Source organism: Aphanomyces invadans, assembly GCF_000520115.1.
Source record: "Aphanomyces invadans strain NJM9701 unplaced genomic scaffold supercont1.6, whole genome shotgun sequence".
Lineage (NCBI taxonomy): Eukaryota > Oomycota > Saprolegniomycetes > Saprolegniales > Verrucalvaceae > Aphanomyces > Aphanomyces invadans.
This window is the reverse complement of record NW_008580151.1, coordinates 856,233-874,406: the sequence shown is the minus strand read 5'-3', so window position 1 is coordinate 874,406 and position 18,174 is coordinate 856,233. Positions and strand designations below refer to the sequence as shown.

General features: G+C 55.8%; 4 protein-coding genes across 5 annotated transcripts; 2 read left to right on the top strand and 2 right to left on the bottom strand.

The window, feature by feature from the left end:
* Window positions 1-1,701: 1,701 nt before the first annotated feature.
* H310_03920 (hypothetical protein) lies at window positions 1,702-7,220 on the bottom strand. The gene is made up of 5 exons (XM_008867997.1): window positions 5,019-7,220; window positions 4,833-4,956; window positions 2,699-4,768; window positions 2,165-2,647; window positions 1,702-2,108 (listed from the first exon to the last, which is right to left on the bottom strand). Exons 1-5 carry the CDS (start codon window positions 7,192-7,194, stop codon window positions 1,826-1,828), a joined length of 5,136 nt encoding a protein of 1,711 aa, XP_008866219.1. The 5' UTR covers window positions 7,195-7,220; the 3' UTR covers window positions 1,702-1,825.
* A 729-nt stretch (window positions 7,221-7,949) lies between these two features.
* Window positions 7,950-15,159, top strand: H310_03919. Of its 2 annotated transcripts, XM_008867996.1 has the most exons (22): window positions 7,950-8,549; window positions 8,606-8,823; window positions 8,885-9,327; window positions 9,386-9,758; window positions 9,818-10,036; window positions 10,088-10,317; window positions 10,370-10,745; window positions 10,800-10,881; window positions 10,956-11,228; window positions 11,292-11,561; window positions 11,617-11,844; window positions 11,897-12,270; window positions 12,327-12,906; window positions 12,960-13,113; window positions 13,160-13,275; window positions 13,336-13,614; window positions 13,668-13,880; window positions 13,947-14,120; window positions 14,176-14,349; window positions 14,406-14,522; window positions 14,572-14,886; window positions 14,941-15,159. In XM_008867996.1, exons 1-22 carry the CDS (start codon window positions 7,977-7,979, stop codon window positions 15,127-15,129), a joined length of 5,970 nt encoding a protein of 1,989 aa, XP_008866218.1. In that variant the 5' UTR covers window positions 7,950-7,976; the 3' UTR covers window positions 15,130-15,159. The 2 variants fall into 2 exon arrangements, with proteins under 2 accessions (XP_008866218.1, XP_008866217.1); XM_008867995.1 differs by having other exon boundaries at window positions 14,572-15,159.
* A 352-nt stretch (window positions 15,160-15,511) lies between these two features.
* Window positions 15,512-16,309, top strand: H310_03918 (hypothetical protein). The gene has a single exon (XM_008867994.1). It carries the CDS (start codon window positions 15,530-15,532, stop codon window positions 15,782-15,784), a length of 255 nt encoding a protein of 84 aa, XP_008866216.1. The 5' UTR covers window positions 15,512-15,529; the 3' UTR covers window positions 15,785-16,309.
* Window positions 16,310-16,374: 65 nt separating this feature from the next.
* On the bottom strand, window positions 16,375-17,736 carry H310_03917 (hypothetical protein). The gene is made up of 2 exons (XM_008867993.1): window positions 17,155-17,736; window positions 16,375-17,110 (listed from the first exon to the last, which is right to left on the bottom strand). Exons 1-2 carry the CDS (start codon window positions 17,320-17,322, stop codon window positions 16,523-16,525), a joined length of 756 nt encoding a protein of 251 aa, XP_008866215.1. The 5' UTR covers window positions 17,323-17,736; the 3' UTR covers window positions 16,375-16,522.
* Between the last annotated feature and the right edge of the window lie 438 nt (window positions 17,737-18,174).

The window sequence follows — 18,174 nt, the reverse complement described above, 5'->3', positions numbered from 1 at the left end:
AGTACATTTTTGTGGAACGGAGGGAGTACTTCATAACATCTTTGAGTCCAAAAGGTGGTACTAGTAAACTTCTTTGTGGAACGGAGGAAATATTATCACGTTATACACCTGCGCCGCTTCATTAGACTGAGGCAACTCTCAGCTGTGGCTAAATAAGTATGACTTGGAATGTTCAGGCGACGTCGCCCTCTCGGAAGTTCGTCGTACAATCTGACCAATCCACAGCCTTCAATCCGGTGACGCCTACCAATGGACCAATCACAAGTCAGAAGGGTCCAAGTAGTCATCCGATTTTGCTGCGTTGAGTTGTTATTGCCAGCAAACTCTCCAACAGCGCGATGCTCACATCATGAGCGAATCGTGATATCCATAAACCAGACGCCGCTCCACCAAACGGGACACCCACGCTCTGTCATTCTTCCATTTCCCTCGAACATGCAATCCACTCAAGTCCACGCGATGAACGCTCTGAAGCACAACCAGCAATGTTATGCCACGGTCACCCCCCGCGTCGGTCCCAAATCACGATCTAGTGACACCAGCAAAGCAGCCAGCACGACTCGACACAACCCAGCACGCGACAGTTGGTATGGCGCGATGTACCCGGATGCTTCCCTCCTCGATGGTGCTGACGCTGTGTTACTTGAATGGTGGAGCACGTCCGCACTAGGCAGCTAATATCTAGACTACACTCAAACCTAAAGTTAAATGACTATCCCTCGTGAACGAAGGCATCATGCTCTCCATGTCGATCTTCATCGTCGCTGTGTATGGATGCAGTGTGCCTTGTGTAGCCTGAGCCTCCAGTGTACACGAAAGTGAGTCAGTCACCCTCTGCCGCGTGGCACAACGACCCATTGTTGGCTTCACACAGTGTAGCTTTTGGTGGCACGGTGCCATGGCTCGTTATGACCATGACGTTCCGCTCGGCGCACTTTAGCGAATGTTGCAGATTGAAAAACCACGACTAATCATGCATTTTACAAAATCTGGCCAATCATTTTCCGCCATGTTATCCATTTCCACCAATCAAATATTATACCTGTACAACGCGTGGATGACTAGACTAACACGACCCAAGAAGTCAACGCAACCGAAGTACATCCCCACCAAGCGGGTCCTTCTCCCGAAGCCCACTCAACTTCTCGTCCACGTTGAGGATTAATTCGCCTCAACGACTTCAACCGATGTAGTAGTTAAGCGATCATTGCTTAGTCTGCATGAGGCAATAGAAGCGAGGCACAAGGCGAACCCCCAATACGGATATTTCCCTTCCCTCTTCATGCGACCAGCACAAGGGCCTACCGCCGTCCGTGCTTGCCATTGCAATCAAGAAGTCCAAGTCCAGCTTCCTGCCGTCGCAACCAGTCACACTCGCCCCAATTCCCGTGGCCCAGCCTTGCCAAGTCCATGCGCCGCAACGGAACCTCGACAGGCACTGGAGCACATTCCCGCTCCTACGTTCTTCCATGGAGCAGACGCCGATTTCCTTGAATCGTGGAGACCGTCCGTGCCCTGTCGTCGTGGCTCGTTTGGTCGACAGCGGCTGCTTCGGGAACACGAGAGAAAAGCAATAGTCTCAACGTTATTCATGAAACCAGTCGGGTTCTCGTTAGCTGGCACCTGCCTCACCGCCTCTGCCCATTCACCCCGTGACATGTATGACACGATGGTGCTACGATGGAATGCCAGCTACCTAGTACACACTACACATGTCCTGGTGTCATGATGTGATCACGAATGAATGTGGAAGTCTTGCTAGCGAACGTTATGGCGAGCATCGTCGCTGGCTTCTGGGGCAAAAGAATTGCGTACCTCGCCCGGGCTACCCGACCAACTGGGACACGTGCCTGTAGTAGTGGTATGACTGTCCATCCGACTGCCCCCCCGGCGCGTTGGTGCTGCTTCCCCGGCGTCGTCGCTTCCGAGTGGCGACCAGGCTGCCACGAAAAGTCTTTTGGATCTTGATCGCCGCGCGGTAGCGATCAATGTAGTGCCTTGTCGAGAGTTCGATGACTTTTTCGCTGATGGTGAGGCCCTCGCACGGCACGGTGCGCTGGGTCAAGATCAGGAGCAAGTCCTTAAAGCGAATCATCTTGTCTTCGTATCTAGACCAGTTCAAACGCTCAGCGTCTGACGATGGACGCATATTGGTGCAGTCTACCTTTCGCCGCGAAGCAAGTGCCGACGATGGGTGAGTTCATCCAAACGAGCCATGACTTCGACATATATTGCCATGCCGTCGGTGTCCATAAACCGCTTGTCGAGTGGGTCGGACGCGTCGCGGCCGGTGTTGAGTCCCAGCGGCGGGTTCAGCTCCTTGAGAAACCACAGGAGCTTCCGCCGGGACATGTACCCCAGCGCCTGGACATCGCACCGCGACCAGATCGATCGAAACGCTTGGAGATGGTTCACGTTGAACCCGACTTTGTTGAGCGAGTCGCTCTCGGACAGCATCGCGGACGTACTGACGTACGTGTCGAGAACCACCGCGACAAAGAAATTTTGGAGGATGAGGAAGACCAGGACAAAGTACGAGTAGTAAAAAATGGTCGAGAGGCCCTTGGAGCCGCAGTCGGATTTTTCAGACCCGACGCGGTAGACGCAGTTTGGCGGGGCCACGCTGCACGCGCGGTACGCGTCCGACCTACACCAGACACGGCAGTCACGTGCAGCTCCACGTCGATCGAGGACGCACCAGTCTTCGCCAGCGGCAAACTTGATGAAGGCGGCAAAAGCACGGGGGAACGTTGAAAAGTTGAGATTTCCATCGAGCCCAACGCCCCACTTGGTCAAGGAAAAGAGTTGCATGCCCAAGTTAGCGTAGATAAACATGACGTAGCCGAGGAGCAGCGTGAGTTTGACCATGGCGCGTGTCGACTCGAGGATCGTCTGGAAGAGCGAACTCAGGCCCCGAAAGTTCGGAAATGGTTCGAGGACGAGCGTCAAGTGGTTGAAATCGAATGCCCGCAGCACGCCCAGGACCAGCACGCTCGTGGACGACGTCATGTGCGGTCCCATGACCATGCAAATGACCAAGCACGCGTTCAGGCCCTCGGAGGACCATCCCCGTGTGAGAAACTCGCGAATGCCCATCGACATGACGGTCAATGCGGCCTCCGTGCCGTACACGATGGTAAAAAAGTGGTGAGCGACCCAAATCTTGGGCGAGTTGGCGTCCGACAGAGCCAAGATCGTCACGTGGGTGAGCACAGCTATCGACGACAGCGCTTTGAACGTCGGGTGCTTCACAACTTCGTAGACGAGTTTCATCGTGGTCGTGCTGGGCGCGGGATACTGCGGGTGGAGCGCCACAATGCGACGCTTGTTGCGAAGCCAAATGAGCTGTCGATTCGACAGGAGGATCGTCCCGTTGTGCGCACGAAAGTTGTTGACGATCACGCCGGCAAACACACGGAGCATGTAGAACCGGCTGAGAAACACAAACGCGACAAAGAAGAACGCAAAGTACTTGGACGCGTCTTCGCGGGGCTGGTGCCCCTCCCCGACAATGTCCATCGCAGTGTACATGACCCCGATCCACGCTTTCTTGGACACAACGCTAAAGAGGGTGCCGAGAGCGCCGCCAAACGTGTCAAAATGGATCCCCTTGACGTGGCCCCACACCCGCGGCATGAGCGTATTGGTCACGGGGTGAATAAACACCCCCACGCAGTCCACATACGTGATGATGCTGGGCGACCGATCGTTGCAGCTCTCAAACTTGCCAGCAAAAAGTTGCTGCCCGATCAAGGCAAACACGACAAAGCCAAAGCACGTGACGACGACACACCACACGACCTGGTGGAGCGACGACATGAGGGCATTCATGATCACGCTGAAGCTCTTCATGCCGCGAATGACGCGGACCGGGCCAAACGCGCGGCCAAGGTGAAAGTACTCGCTCAGGTCCGAATGCGGGATCAACAGCAGCAGGATGCACGCAAGCAGCACGACAACGTTCATTTGGTTCCACGGGTCGTTCAGGTACGCATTCGGCGTAAACGCAAAGCCCTTGCCCACAATCTTGATCGTGAACTCAAACAAGAGCACGAGCATAAAGAGCCATTCGATCAGGTTGGTAAACTGCTGGATTGTGTTGCTGTAGAGTGGGCTCTGCAGCGTGATCAGCGCGCTGCGAATGACGATGCACACCCATATGAAAGTTTCGGTCTTGGACTCGAGCTCGGCACACGTCTTGCGGATCTCGCTGTCTGGTCCAAACACAAACAGGGACACGTCGTTGTACAGCCAGGACCACACGGGGAGCGACGGCTGCGGCGCCTGGCGGTGCGGTGGTCCATCGGGGTTCGCCTCCCCCGTTGAACAATCGTGTCCAACGGGCTCGTAGGAAGGTGGGCGGAGAATCGCCGTCGCTTTGCGCAGCACGTGCGACGAGAACGGAAGCACGGCACTGCCGGACTTTGGCTTGGGTCCCGTCAGTGGGCGACGTAACGTCCTCGTCCACGGGGAGAGCTTTTTCCGTGGCGACGGCGCGGCGGTGTCCTCCAGCTTTGGTTTGCCGGGCGATTGCTGCGGCAACGTCACGTGCATCGTTTCGGTCGGGAAGACTTTGACAAATTCGTGCACGAACGCTTCTTCGTTTGTGTCGGGGTAAGCTGCCATCGCTTGCTCCAACGATTGCTTGAATTGGTCGCAAAGTTGCTTGCGCTTCTCGTCTTCCGTCACGCTGAACTTTTTCAGCAAAATCACCACCATAAAGTTGAGCGTAATGTAGACCGAAAACACCGTGTAGCTCAGGAAGTACCTACAGCCACAACGATGCAATGACGTGAGTACAAAACACAGGTGTCGACCGAGTGGTCCCTTACGTGGTCGCAATCGCACCAGATGTGGTGTGCAGCGCATCGTAGAAGATGCTCCACGTCCCATGGCCGCTCGAGATCTTGAACAGCGTCAGCATTGCGTCGCCAAACGTGTCAAAGTGCGTGCGTCCTGTGGAAAGCAGGGTGAGGGTCGTGCGTCGATGGCCGCCTGCATCGAGGGCGACGACGTACCGGGGGGGAACTTGCCGCCGTACAGATTCATGCCGAGAATCGCAAACACCACGTTGCCGAGCAGCATGAAGAGCACGAGGTCGAATAGCGACGCGAGGCTGCTCAGAATCGCTTCAACGATCTTGAGCAGTGGGTTGTGCGTGTGGAGCATGCGAAACGGACGCAGGAACCGAAACATGCGAAAGATGAACGCGACGCGTTCTTGCGCCGGCGCGTACACGCTTTTGGACTTTGCGACAAAATTGACCAGCGCGCCGCACACGATGGCGCAGTCAAAGCGATTCCACGGGTCTTGCAAGTACGGCCAGAGCCCGTGGTCGGTCAGCACACGGCAAAATACCTCGGCCGAAAAAATCATCGTGAACGAGTGGTCGACCAGCGCCACGCGGTCCTCGTACCAGTCGGGCGGTTCGTGCGCCGACGCTTGCTCCATGGTTAGGAGGAGCGCGTTCAGCAACACGAGAAAGTTGACGATCAGCTCAAACGTTGCGCTCCGGCACACGAATTCAAACCACCGGACGACGCGGCCGTCGCTGGGAAAGAGAAAGAACACCATGACAGCGTTCTCGTTGACGACTCGGATGGACCGAGGCGGTTCGGACCCGATTCCTCCGCCGTCGTCGTCTCCAAAGGCTAATGACGACGACGTGGTATCGTCGGCCGTCGCGCTGCTATTGTTTCCGTCCTGGGTCGACAGGCTCCGCGTTTGGTGCGACGTGGCATCCAAGAAGCTCTTGACGGCCTGGACAACTCGCTTTGTCGCGTACTGGACAACGTTTGGAATGTGGTTGGTGGGAGGAGGCATCTGCGGGCGCTGCTTGAGCTTGTAGATGTTCATTTTCAACTGGAGCTCCGACTTGTGCGACGACGGGTGTTTGACGGCCACACACGTAAAGCAGTTGCGAACAATCGCGATGAACAGCGACGGAATCATAAACGACACAAAAATGATGAGCGCGAGAAAGTAGAGCACGCTGAACGACGACTTGGTCTGGACGGTTGCATCGAAGGACGACCCGAACCCGGCGCGGGACGAGATCATGAAGACCGTCAGGAAGGCCGCTTCAAACGAGTGGAACCCCGTGTACCCTCCATTGGGGCTGAGCATGGGGCGGCACTCGTGGCCGACCAGGCACGTCGAGTCGTCGCCCGGGCGGCAGTACGTGGTCGGGATCACCTCGACCACGGTTCCGTCGATCCCTTCGACTGCGCACCGATACGTCAGCGCCTCGCTGAACAAGTACATGCCCAGGACGGTGAAGAGAAAGAGAAAGTACCCAAAACAGCTCAGGGCGTTCACAACCATCGGCAGCGTCTTGAGAAACGTGTCGAAGAACTCGGACAGGCCTTTGAAGAATCGAAGGGACCGCAGCGCGCGAAAACTCCGGAACGCACTCATGTTCCACGCCGAGAAGGTCGGGATGCATGACAGCCACGTCGTCGAGATAATCAAGAAGTCGGCAATGTCCCAGTTGTCGTGGAAGAGGGGTCGGACTCCTTCGACCGCAATGATCTTGACGATCTGCTCCACCGTAAAAATGATGGCAAACACCGTGTCCAGCGCGTACATGGCCAAGAGAAACGACTTGTCCGACTCCACTGGCGACTCCATCGACATGGTGACGATGTTGATCACGATGCACGCTAGAATCGCGTGGCCAAACGTCGGGTGCGAGTACAGCCGCTGGCAAAACACAGACCGGCCTTGGGGCAGCGGGACCGCTGACGCGTCGACTGTCTCGGACGGAATCTGCTTGACGTCTGTAAGGTATGCAAGAGCTTCTTCGCACAGCAGCGGCGACTTGAACTCGATGTCGAACGAATGCGTCGTGGCATCGTCCGACGCCACCGTGTGCATGAGCGAGATGCATTTGTCGTCGCTTGCCATGAGCTCAATCGGTTTGATGTACTTGGACGTGCGGAGAAACGTGGTTGTTTGTCGACCGGGTCGCACGCTCGTCACGGACGACATGAACACGATCGCTTCTTTCACCTGGAAGAACGGAAGCAACTCCTTGGACCGCCACCGCAGGATTTCGTTGTTGAGCGACAGGATCCCGCGGAGCGGCTCGCCTCGGGGAGGATGGTACGTCACGGCCACCCCGGACGACAGGATGAGTCCAAACGTTGAGGAAGGACGATGGTCCCGTGCCATCGGCGTCGTAGACTCCGCCATTCAGCTCCAAAGATGGGGGTTTCCGCAGACTCTAGTTAGATATCCGCCGTTTCAAGTGTTTACACCATTGGGTGAATACGTAACTGCTTCCCATGGCTGTAGCCGAGCTCAAGCGACGAAGTTCTAGCGGCACCGCCCCGTGCTGCTTCACGAGTCGCTTCATGGGTGCTGTTGGTGCGAGCATGGTCCATGTCAGTAGTGTTCGAGAGACGGCTGCGCAGTGTCCAAAGTTGTCGCTGGGTCTTTCCCTCGATAGGTGAAAATGTATGGATCACGACGGAACCCACCCAGAGCAATCAACGGACCGTCTACGACTTTGTCAACGCATGCATGCATTGCGATCCACACGTCCGCTCCGGCAGCGCACACCCTCGTCGTGATGGCTGTATGATAGCTGGCGGAGATCTTTGCTGTGCGTGAATTCAAGGGTTCTTCTTGTACAGGTTGTACCCGATTACCTAGACCTCATCCGACAGAACGAATTCGTGCATGTAGCCACAACCAGTTGAATTGGCCATGATATGGCTAGCTAGCTAGCTAGGCAGTATGATGGGCACACGCTACTTGCCGCACTGCCGCCAAGATAGGACAGAGCGGAGGATGACCTGCACTTGATCGCACAGCGGCGCAATGGAGCATGGCCTTGGCAAAGGACTAGAGTCGCGCGTTCGCTTTCACTTCAGAGCAAAGCAAGAGTGCCTCTGTCGATCCCGCCGGTTACGATCGCGTTGCCATGGCAGTTTCTTGTATTTCATCGCCGAGACGAGTTGGTCAAGTGGACGATGAGCAATTCACCGCCGCCGACGGTGCTGCGGGGCTGGGAGTGGACGCAGCACGCGTTGTGGCGAGAAGACGTCAAGTGCAATGTCCGCATGGTGGACACCGTGTTCTTTGACCAGCAAACCAACCGGCCGTCGCGGTGGCTCTTTGCGTCCAAGCACGGCACGATCTCGAAAAAGAAAGACGACCACTTGACGTACGACAGCATTCGCGACCGCTTCCTTCGTCTGAGCGCGCACCCTCAAAACACGAACAAGTTTGTCGCGTACTGCCTCTATCGGAACGGCAACCGCAAGCTGTTGAATGCCGCCCAGTTCGACGACCTCATCAACGCCCTCGACGCTCCTCGTGCGAGTTCGAAAGCCCCCAGCATTCTCGGATTTCAAGGATACGTCGTTGGCCGAACCGACCCTCCTATTACCCTCGTTGCTACAGTCAAGAGTGGACAGTGTGTCGTGGTTGCTGTTCACCAGCATACTGGCGAAGGCATCGACCACGTCGTGTCGCTGAGGCTGCGGAAAGAAGTCGAGCAGGCGACCACCGACATCACTCAATTTCTTCGCCAGGCAGCGCATGTACGACATCAGGGCTCATGTCCTTTACGACGCCACCATGGACGAATTTTGTGTAGGTCGCAGTCGTCAAGCTCACGGCCGAGTTTGTCGAAGCCGACGAGAACGTTTTGTGGTTGGTGCATGTTCCGAACGCTGCTGTCCAGAGTGACGACGTTGACAACGCTGGTGCAGAGCTGCAGCAATCTCAATCGCTGCCCAGTTTAAAATTGGCAAGCGATGGCGCGCCAAAGTGTCGCGGTGACTTCTGTTCCGTCCCAACGACCGCCTTGCCGGGGTACACCCATGGTTTCAATCCCTCTGTCACATTCCCACGCTTTGTGTGCACTCCATCGTAGCCTTTTCCCTCTGTCGCCGCCGTCGCCGCCTGTGCTAGACGACACGCGGGAACGATCAAAGATCGGCAACCATCATGTGCTCCTCGGGCGCTTGGGCATGAAATACCTCCAAGTCGGGCCACCGTCCGGCGGCGACATTGCTGTGGAATGGGCCGCCATGGACTCGACCCAACGCGCCGAACTCGGTCGTTCCAACCCAGGCACCTTTTACAAACAAGTCCACGTGTGCCCAAATTGCAATCGAGTGTACACCCACTTACAGGCTCTGCGGGAGACTCAATTTCGCCATCGGAGCGTCGATGGCATCGACAACGACCGAGAAGATGACCAGCAGCGCCCGCCATCCTCCAAACGTGTGGGCAAGGCGAGGAAGGCGCGACCGGCAGGTTTCCCCGCCAAAGGGGGTCCCCCTTTGATGGGCAACAACAACATCAAACCGTCAGGTAAGTTGTGATGGCTCATCGAGCAAAAGAGATGACGACTGTGTTGCATGGTCGCTAGAGGACCTCATGCGGTTCATGGGCATGACTGCTCATAACCCGTTGGCCACCGCCCCGACCCTGGACTCGCTACAAGATCAACAACACGAAGCTGCCTTTCTCGCTGAACTGGCCAAGCATTCGACTCCGCAGGAGGGTTCGCCCAGGAACTCGCCCCCGGAGGACGAAGTTGACAACGTGCCTCTGCCAGCGATCGCCAAGGAGCCACTGACGCGAAGCTTCACAAAGAAGTCCTCCAAAAAGGACCACCGAAGCAACCACCAGCCGGTCCTGGCTCAGTTCGAACACGAGTGGAATCAAGTGGATCACGCGAATCGATCGCTCATGCAAGAAAATCAAGCGCTGCGGGACAGGCTCCACCAGATCGAAACGCAGTACGTCCGCATCTCCGTCAAAGAATGGCTCGTCGACTGCCAGTCACACATGTCGATAGGATGACGAGCGAGTCGAGAAGGTTGAAACAAGAGCTCACGACTGCGCTGGAGTCGAATACTGTCCTGGAGAAGCAGTCCAAGCAACTGGGGAAACGAATAGCGAGTATGCAAAAGGAGTTTGCCGACGCCATGGCCGAAAAGGATGACATGGTTCGTCGCCAGCTCGTGGAAGCCGACCAACGCTACAACCAGCAATTACTCGAGCGCCTGGCCAACACGTACTCCATCGAACTCGTCTGTCAAATACCCTGACGACGGCATGTTCGTAGAGGCAATGGGAGTGGCGCAGCAGCCATGGGTCCGTCGACTCGAGACAAAGGGGGCGACCAATTAAGCTTGATCGAAACGATCGAGCACTTGACGGGGCAACTGGAAAAGGAGCAGCGCGACCACGAACTGGATGCGCACAAAATGCAAGCTCAGCATCAAGACGACGTGGCACGAATCTACGATCGCCACAAGATGGAAACGGAAGCGCTGCGAATCTCCGTGCGTCAAGGTAATCGTTGCCACGACCCTTGAACCGCGTCGACATCACAGCAAACACGCAGGTGTCGATGCCATCGACGAGCTGAAGACCCAATTATTTGCACTGCAGAACCAACTCCAAGTCGCCCATAGTCAAAACAAACAGGCCAAGGCGACGCTGCATGACGTGCAGCATCAAAAGATCGACCTGGAGGAGCAAGTGGTGACGCTCGAGAAAAAACTCCAGGCGTCCGTGTCGTCGGCCGATGCCAGAGCGGCCGCCGCGACCGACCAAGCGTCCCTCGAGAAGCTCCAGCACAAAATTGATTACTTAAAAGCCCAGTTGGCGTCGGAAATCCGATGCAAGGAAGAGCTTGGGTCGAACGTCGCCACGTTGACCGTCAATATCGACGCACTCAAGAAGGATCGGAAAAAGATCCTCGTCGAGGCCGACGACAGGTAGCACGTCGTGGTCCCCCGCGCGGTAATGGTGAACGCATGCCCCTGTGGTAGCCATCGCAAGATGCTCGAGCGCGTCGAAGAGCGCCACCAGCAAGAGCTCGACATGGTCAATTCGCAAAACGCGTCGCTCCAAGTACGTGGCAGTCTCTGCGCGGCATTGTAGATGGAGAAAGTGGCATTGCTGACGTGCGTGGGCTTACTCGTTAGAGCAAAATCGTGCAGTTGCAAGCAAACGTGACCGACTTGGTCGGCGATTTGTCGGCAGCTCGAAACAAGGAGGAAAATGCCAAGTTGACCACAGAAAAGTTAGCTCAGGAAGCCGTGCGGTTGAATAGCCGCATCGCCGAACTCGAACTCCAGAATGAAGAGCTGCAAGAAAGCATCAACGGCACCAAGAGCTCCATGGACGACGCGGCCCGCGCCAACCTAGAAGCGACTCTTCGGCGGCTCACACACGAGCGACAATACCTAAAAAACCAAGTACGTCCGTTCTGGACAACGACGGCACAGTTGGGGCATTCGACAACACGGGTGGACGTGTAGATGGACGGGGAATGCCGCGTGAAAGAAGAAGCCGAAGCCAAATGCAAAGAGCTCCAGGCACAACTGACAGAAGCGCAAAATGCATGGAAGCAAGAGGTCACCACGGTGAAGCTCGCGGCAAAGGACCGCGAACAGGCGCTGCAAAGTCAACTCGCCAAAGGCGAAGACACCAACCTCGTCGTCCAAGGAGAGCTCACGAGTGCCAAGCACCAGCTGAATGAGGCCAAGTTGGCTCTGTTCAAGACTCGGGAGCAGGCGCACAACGATCAGGTAGAGTCTCGAGAATGACTAGACGCGTAGGAAAATTCTCACTACAATCGACTAGACGGCTCTTGAGTCTTGCCGGTCCGACTTGGCGCACATGAAGGCAAATCTGATCTGTGCCAAGGAGGAGCTCGTGAAAGAGCGAGAACGGAGTCGAGTGGCCAGCGACCGCCAAACCAAGGCTATAGCTACCATCAAAGCATCCCTGATCCAACTCGAAGCAGACAAAGGGCAAGCCATCGCAGCCATACAAGCCGAGTTGCAGGCAACCGTGACCAAACTGGCAACGGTACCATGCACCGCCTTCGCCATGTTTCGAGTCATGCGTGGTCATGGAGTAGGCTCAAGCATCCATCGTGCAGCTAGAAGATGCGGCTGTCCTCCAGGCTAACGCGCACCGACGTGCGCTGGCTCTACACAGTGTCGTGAACTCGACAGCTGCACGAGACACCTTGCGACTGCACAAGCGGTGGTGGAAATGGGTGGCTCACTGGCAGGCACTCCGAGCTTTACAAACACAGGGCGTGAAGGTGGCGGAAACGCTGAAAGCAAGAGAAGCCAAATGGCATGAGCGACTTGAAGCCACGTGTGACGATTTGAACAAAAAGAGTCAACTGGAGAAGGAAATGGCTGTGGCAGAGTTGACAAACCTCCATGCAGCAGCCCTGTACGAGGCGCGGTCGCATTTGGAGCAGCAGCATGCCGATGCGATGAGGTTGAACACAGTCGACCAGCCACATGTTAAAAGCCTTACCATGTGTTTCGTTGTAGTGCCTTGGAAGCTCACCTGCGAACCCAGAGCGATAACGCAATTCGGGAGCTGACAGCCCAGCACAGTGAAGAAATCGATAGCCTCGAAGCACAACATGCCCACACCATTCAGTTGCTTCAGGAAGCCGCCCAAAGCAACGAAGCCCGTGCTGAAGCAGCGCTTGCTGACTTGAAACAATCGTCCGACCAGCGCGAGCGACAGCTGCGCGCGGAAAGCTCCACCTTGCTGACGCAAAGCATGCGCGAAATGGAGATGGCGCATCAAAACGAGCTCCAACGCTTGCATAATGAAGCCCACGACAAGTTTCTCCTCGTTGAAAAGTTGAAAAGGGACGAGCTGACGGCCGTGGTTGCAGCGGCGGACGCAACCTGCCTAGAACAACTTAGGCAAGCTGACGAGCGACAACGAATGGCTGCCAGCGATCGCGACAGCTCCTGGATCGTGCAATGTCGCGCCAGAGTAGCATTTGAATGCGACAAGTTGGCTGCAGCGCATCGCGAGGCTGTCCAATCTCTCAAGGCGCACCATTCCCATGAAGTAACCGAGCTCATTGAGCAGTGGACAAACCGACTCGAAGAAGTATAAAGCCCTTGTCCTTTGGAGCCTCTCTAACGTCAACGGGCATCCGCTAGGAACGCACGGCACATTCGAATGCTTTGCACGAATTACGACAAGTGCTGGAGGGAAAGGTAGCTGCAGAAGTCGAAGCTTGCCGCCGCGACATGCTGGAGCAAAAAGGGACGGCAGTCTTGACCACAACGGCCAAGTGGCAGAGGGCACTAGCAGGTTTCGAAAACAGCTTGCCGTGCCGCGTTTTAACACTTGCTTCCAGATACCAACGCGCGGCTCGAGGTTGAGAAGAAGGTCGCATACGACAAGGGGGTGGCCGATCGAGAAGCCGAGTGGCAGCGTGCTGCGCTGCTCATCAAAGAAGCACAAAAGGAAGAGGTAAACCGGAGAAGAAGGTCTCGTGCCGTTCAAACTGAAGTGCATGCATATACTACGTAGATGTCGCAGCTCGAGCGCGATTCGAGGGAAGCCCTTCGCGCCTGTGAAGAGAAATTTCAGCTGTCACTGACAACCAAGACTGCCCAGCTGCAAAAAGCGTGCAACGATTCGATCGCTGCGCAAGAGGCAGCAGCACAAGTTGCGTTGAATGAAGCCGTGGCGCGAACGCGGGAGACTGTCGAGCGAGAGACGACGCGGATTGTCGAAGACGCTTGGCGGGAAAAGATGCTGGCTCAGAGAGTAGAGTTGGAGGACGCCTTGCTGAAGGCATGCCACGAGGTATACGACAGATGCACTTGCGAGACATTTGGACGAACGTCTGCCGTGGATAGGCGGAAGCACGGGCGTTGCAATTGAGTCTCGAAAAGCACCAAGCGGCGTTCGCGCAGTGGGAACGATCCAAGGCGGCGGACCTAGCGACGATGCAAGCGTCACTGCAGGAGCAATTCGCGCAGCACACGTATGAGAGTTTGGAGCAGCATCGTCGCGAGAAAGAGACTGCCATGCAAGCTATCAGTGACGAGTGGGCAGTAAAGCTAGCAACGGTACGACGCTTGGATGAATTGGAATTGAAGGATGGGAGGGCGAATGCTCAGCTACGATGTATACAGGAAGTCGAGCGGCTGCGAACGGAGGCCAACGTACGCATGCAAGCAGAGATCCACGCGTGTGCCGAGGCGTCTGCCAAGCAACACGAGGGACAGATGGCGCTTGTGCAGGAAGAGAGCGAAAAGTTGATTGAAAAAGTCGAATCGGCCATGACGCAGCTCAAACGCCAAAAAGAGGTCGATCGATGGCTGCCATGCACGGCATGCGCTGACACTGGGGTTGCCTGAGTAGTCCATTGAACAAGAGCTCAAGAGCGTCCAGCAAGCGCTGGAAGAAGCTGAAGACGCATCATTCGACCTGCAAGAAGAGCTCACGGCCCTCAAGAAGCTGCACGTATTCCACCACGTCATGCTGCTGAATTCTGGCATGCGCAAGATTCAGCACTTGGAGGATGAAATCGACTCGGTGCGTTTTCTGCCGTGTTGCTGGTGTACGGTCCAAACCATGACGACCGCGTGTAGAAAGACATGGAAGCACGGGCGCACGTGGCAGAGTGGCAGCAAAAGTTTGAGGCGACGACGCGTGACATGAACGAGCGCCTCGACAGAGCGCAGGCGGCCAACACCAAACTTGAGCTCGTACGCCTGCATCGCTCTCTTTGCTCAGGCAACTGAAACGTGCCCGTAGGTCTATGGCAATGTGTACGACACACTGGTGAACTACAAACGGGACGAGCTCGTCGCCCACCGAAGTGCGAGCAATGTTGTCACGAGCGAATTGGGCGTGCTCCAAGCGCAAATCGCCGAAGTCATCAAGACCAAGTCCGACGGCGAGAACGATGTTCAATCGGCGCTGACCGAACTTGGGACGCTGGAAGAAGAGATCGGGTCGATTCAACTCATGAAAGAAGGTCATGTCAACCAAGCCCAGGTCGCGCGAAAGCGTCGGTTGCACCACGAGATGGAAGCCATGCTCGAGACGATAGAAACCAAGCGAACGAGGGTACGACGAACGCCAGGCTTCACGTAACTGGACCGGCATATACTGCTGCTGTAGGTGCGAAGCATTGAAGCCAAACAGCAGGAGTTGCAAGGCCTGCACAAGTTAAAGGAAGACGAGATGAAGGGACTCGAACGGCAGCTCGTGCAAATCCTTGTGGAGCAACAAAAACAGTTGCTCGGGCTCGTCACGGCCGTAAAGGCCACCTCCAGCAGTGGCGATCGCGACAACAACGGTCCAGCCTAACACAAACCCATCTCGTTTGCAACTTGTCGTCGTGGATGTGTGCTCGATTCTACATCACTCCCTACCCCGCAATTGTCCCGCAGGGGTCGATCGAGCACCTGTACCTTTGTCCCAATATTGCTGCGCTGGATGCCAGGCGATGCTCGAAGTTGCGGGTCGTCGCCACGTAAGTCCACTCGCTTCCGCCCCTCCGACTGCAGCCGATTGAATAGCGACCATAAAGGGTCATCATTGCTCCTCATCATGGAGGCGATCGCTGTGGTTGGACGTGCCGTGAGATGTTGATTGTTTGTACTGGGACAAGGTCCCCTCTCTGCCACGTCGTTTTCGGCATATGGCATCCTGCAGCCGCGGGGTGCTATAGGGCCAAAGTCATTTTGGCGTGGGCGTCAAGAGCACGATGGGGGGAGACGATGAAGGCAATCACGCTTTCATCGTGGTGGGGCTGCTAGTATCGTGGATCCTCATGGGGCTGTCATATGCTGTTTTGCTGTTTTCCCGATACCTCGTCTACAAACAGAGCAAGGCGATTGCCCCTGTGCCGTTGCCGCCCAGCTCGACAGTAGCCACGTCCAGCCCACACACGACAGAAGAAACTCCTTTCGTTGACGAGCTCCGTCCGGGTCCCTCACCGACCTTGTCACTTGCCGTCTAAGTCTGGCCTCATCAGTCATTGTTGAGATGCACAAAAGCATGTGGGGGGGTTTTCGATTTTGGAAGAAACGGCGCCTCTCTCCTCAACTTCAGCCCAGTGGTGTCCATATTTAGCCCATCGTGCTCATCGCGCGACCGGCAGCACAACTCTACATGCTCCAAGACGACCGCATCATCGTCGCCTTTATGGTCATCTCGACCTTCTTCGGCTGCCTCGCCTTCCTCGTTGTGTGCGGCATGCGCCTGCACATGGTGTGTGCTAGCAAACAAGTCGTAGCCACCAACAAAACGGCCTTGCTGCATCTGCCTCCCGCCGCCTTGTCGCCGTGGGAATTGCGCCCGCCCTCGACCGCCAACAGTCATGCTATTGTATGACATGGACACCCCACATAATTTACTTGTCCACGTTTGCTTGCCAAGTTGAGGTTTGTGTTTGCAGCGAGGACTGCCTCGTTTTTGGGCAGGTTGGCATAAGGATATATTCGAGAAGTGCAGATCGCGACCTTTATAACAGAGCAGTTTTGACGAAGGCTCCGTCGCGACTGACCCAATGCGTGCAACTATGGGCGCGGCGAACGAAGTCGGAAAACAGCATCGTTCACCGCCACACATTTCATTCAAATTGCGCGTGCTGGCAACCATCCAATTGTGCTGGTTATGGCACATGCAGGAGTATGCTGAAGCTCAATCGATTTCATAGCACAGAGGTTGGAGCTTTCAAGAACATGACACAGATTCGTTAGGACTTGTGAAGCGCCACATTGTTGTGCAGCGTAAAGTAGTTGTCCGTGGGTGAGTCCAAAGACCTGCTAAGCGACGTGGCCTGTCGAGGGGACGACGCGCCGTTCCGGGGAGATTTGGCTGTCGAAATGTGCGAGGCATCGCCAGCAGCCTTGGGCGACTTGATGGCAATTCGCGGGTGCGAATCCATGTCGTTGAGCTCTTTTTGGCGAAGGAGGGCCAGCTGGAGCTGCTTTCGCTTCTGCTCTTCTGTAAACACGTCCGAGCTCAGCACGCGTTCAAAGAGCGTTCCGTTTGGGTTGGCTGCAAGGTCGTACAGCTCCTTGTACGACGGGTGCACTTTGACCAGCTCCACCGCCGCTGAATGCGATAGCTTTCGAAACACTTCTGGTGTGATCGATTGCGACAATACCCCTGTCGGCTTGACCTTGATGGCCGTGACGGTCTTGGGGCTCGTCACGGGGCCCTTGATTTTCAACCCCCCGGCAACTTCCAAGCGCTGTCGTTGGTTGTCCAGGCGCTTATCGAACGCGTGGATGATTTGCTGGGCGTCCGGTGACGTGCGAAGCAGCAGGTCCCTCAGCAGCTACGCAACATCAATAACGAGTTGGGGCGGCTGCCGCGGCGAACCTGGTTTTCAGTAAGCAGCGAGCGGCAACCTTTGCATTCGACTTCACTGTGCTCGTTGGCATGATAGTCGCTGTGGGACAAAATGACTTCGTCGCCTCGTCCGTCGGCGCTACTGTGTGACATGCTCTTGGTCATGATCTGGTCACGGTGACGGCCCGCAGCAAGCATGATGAAAATTTGCGAGGGGTGAGTCGATGGGTGTTCGGCACGTGGACAAGGTTGCTGAATGAGGTCGGCCACCCGTGCCGACGCTGAGCGTTTTGCTCTCTCATAACCAACCGTCTATGTCGGTTGAACCTATTTTGAGACGGTTGGCAAACCACCTCGCAGGCTGCTAGCAATTGCAGGACGAAACCATTGAACAATGGCCAATGCCTTGTGGTGAACTCGTGCTGTGCTTGTCATTGCGGTTGTTGTGTGTGTGCATTGCCATGCCACGCTGAAGGGCATCACCTAGCTTTCAACGGATTGTCGCTCAGGCCGGGGGCATGACCTCAATACCCCAAAGTGCTTGAATGAAGAGGCGTTAGCCGAACGTCGCCTTCCTTGCCAAGACAGCTTCAGTTTGTTGGTGCATCCATGGGACATGGCCGGATAATTCGATGAAACAGATGTGCATTCGGGGGGAGGGGAGTTCCCTTCAAGTTAAAGAGTGGGGCTTGTGGTGCGACTGCACGTCTCGACCGCGCATTTCAAGCACACGTTCCGGAAGATGGGGCGGGCGAGTGCCCACCAAGCGTTGTGCTAGGCCCTGCTTCACGGTCAACATGAACGGCTACTGCGGCGATGTAAGCGGCATCAATTCCACCAAGTGTTGACTAACCAGAACGGCTCAAGTGCGCTCGCACTTTAAAATGTACAGACCACATTGAAGGTATTTGACTTGAAATACCGGGTATTTTGATGGACCTCCCCTCAGTAACATACTCCGAAGACTTTTACTTGTATCAGATATACAATAATGGATTATACAAATAATCCGTAATTATTTACTCTTGATGGATATACATACATCCAGCG

What these genes read in the sequence shown, in the direction of transcription:
- H310_03920 (XM_008867997.1), bottom strand. Translation starts at nt 7,194, where the DNA reads ATGGCGGAGTCTACGACGCCGATGGCACGGGACCATCGTCCTTCCTCA. An exon ending in TCTGGTGCGATTGCGACCAC is followed by an intron (nt 4,769 to 4,832) that starts GTAAGGGACCAC and finishes TTGTGGCTGTAG; the next exon opens with GTACTTCCTGAGCTACACGG. An exon ending in CACTTGCTTCGCGGCGAAAG is followed by an intron (nt 2,109 to 2,164) that starts GTAGACTGCACC and finishes GAACTGGTCTAG; the next exon opens with ATACGAAGACAAGATGATTC.
- H310_03919 (XM_008867996.1), top strand. Translation starts at nt 7,977, where the DNA reads ATGAGCAATTCACCGCCGCCGACGGTGCTGCGGGGCTGGGAGTGGACG. An exon ending in CAACAACATCAAACCGTCAG is followed by an intron (nt 9,328 to 9,385) that starts GTAAGTTGTGAT and finishes CATGGTCGCTAG; the next exon opens with AGGACCTCATGCGGTTCATG. An exon ending in CCGTGACCAAACTGGCAACG is followed by an intron (nt 11,845 to 11,896) that starts GTACCATGCACC and finishes GTCATGGAGTAG; the next exon opens with GCTCAAGCATCCATCGTGCA.
- H310_03918 (XM_008867994.1), top strand. Translation starts at nt 15,530, where the DNA reads ATGGGGGGAGACGATGAAGGCAATCACGCTTTCATCGTGGTGGGGCTG.
- H310_03917 (XM_008867993.1), bottom strand. Translation starts at nt 17,322, where the DNA reads ATGCTTGCTGCGGGCCGTCACCGTGACCAGATCATGACCAAGAGCATG. An exon ending in CGCTGCTTACTGAAAACCAG is followed by an intron (nt 17,111 to 17,154) that starts GTTCGCCGCGGC and finishes GATGTTGCGTAG; the next exon opens with CTGCTGAGGGACCTGCTGCT.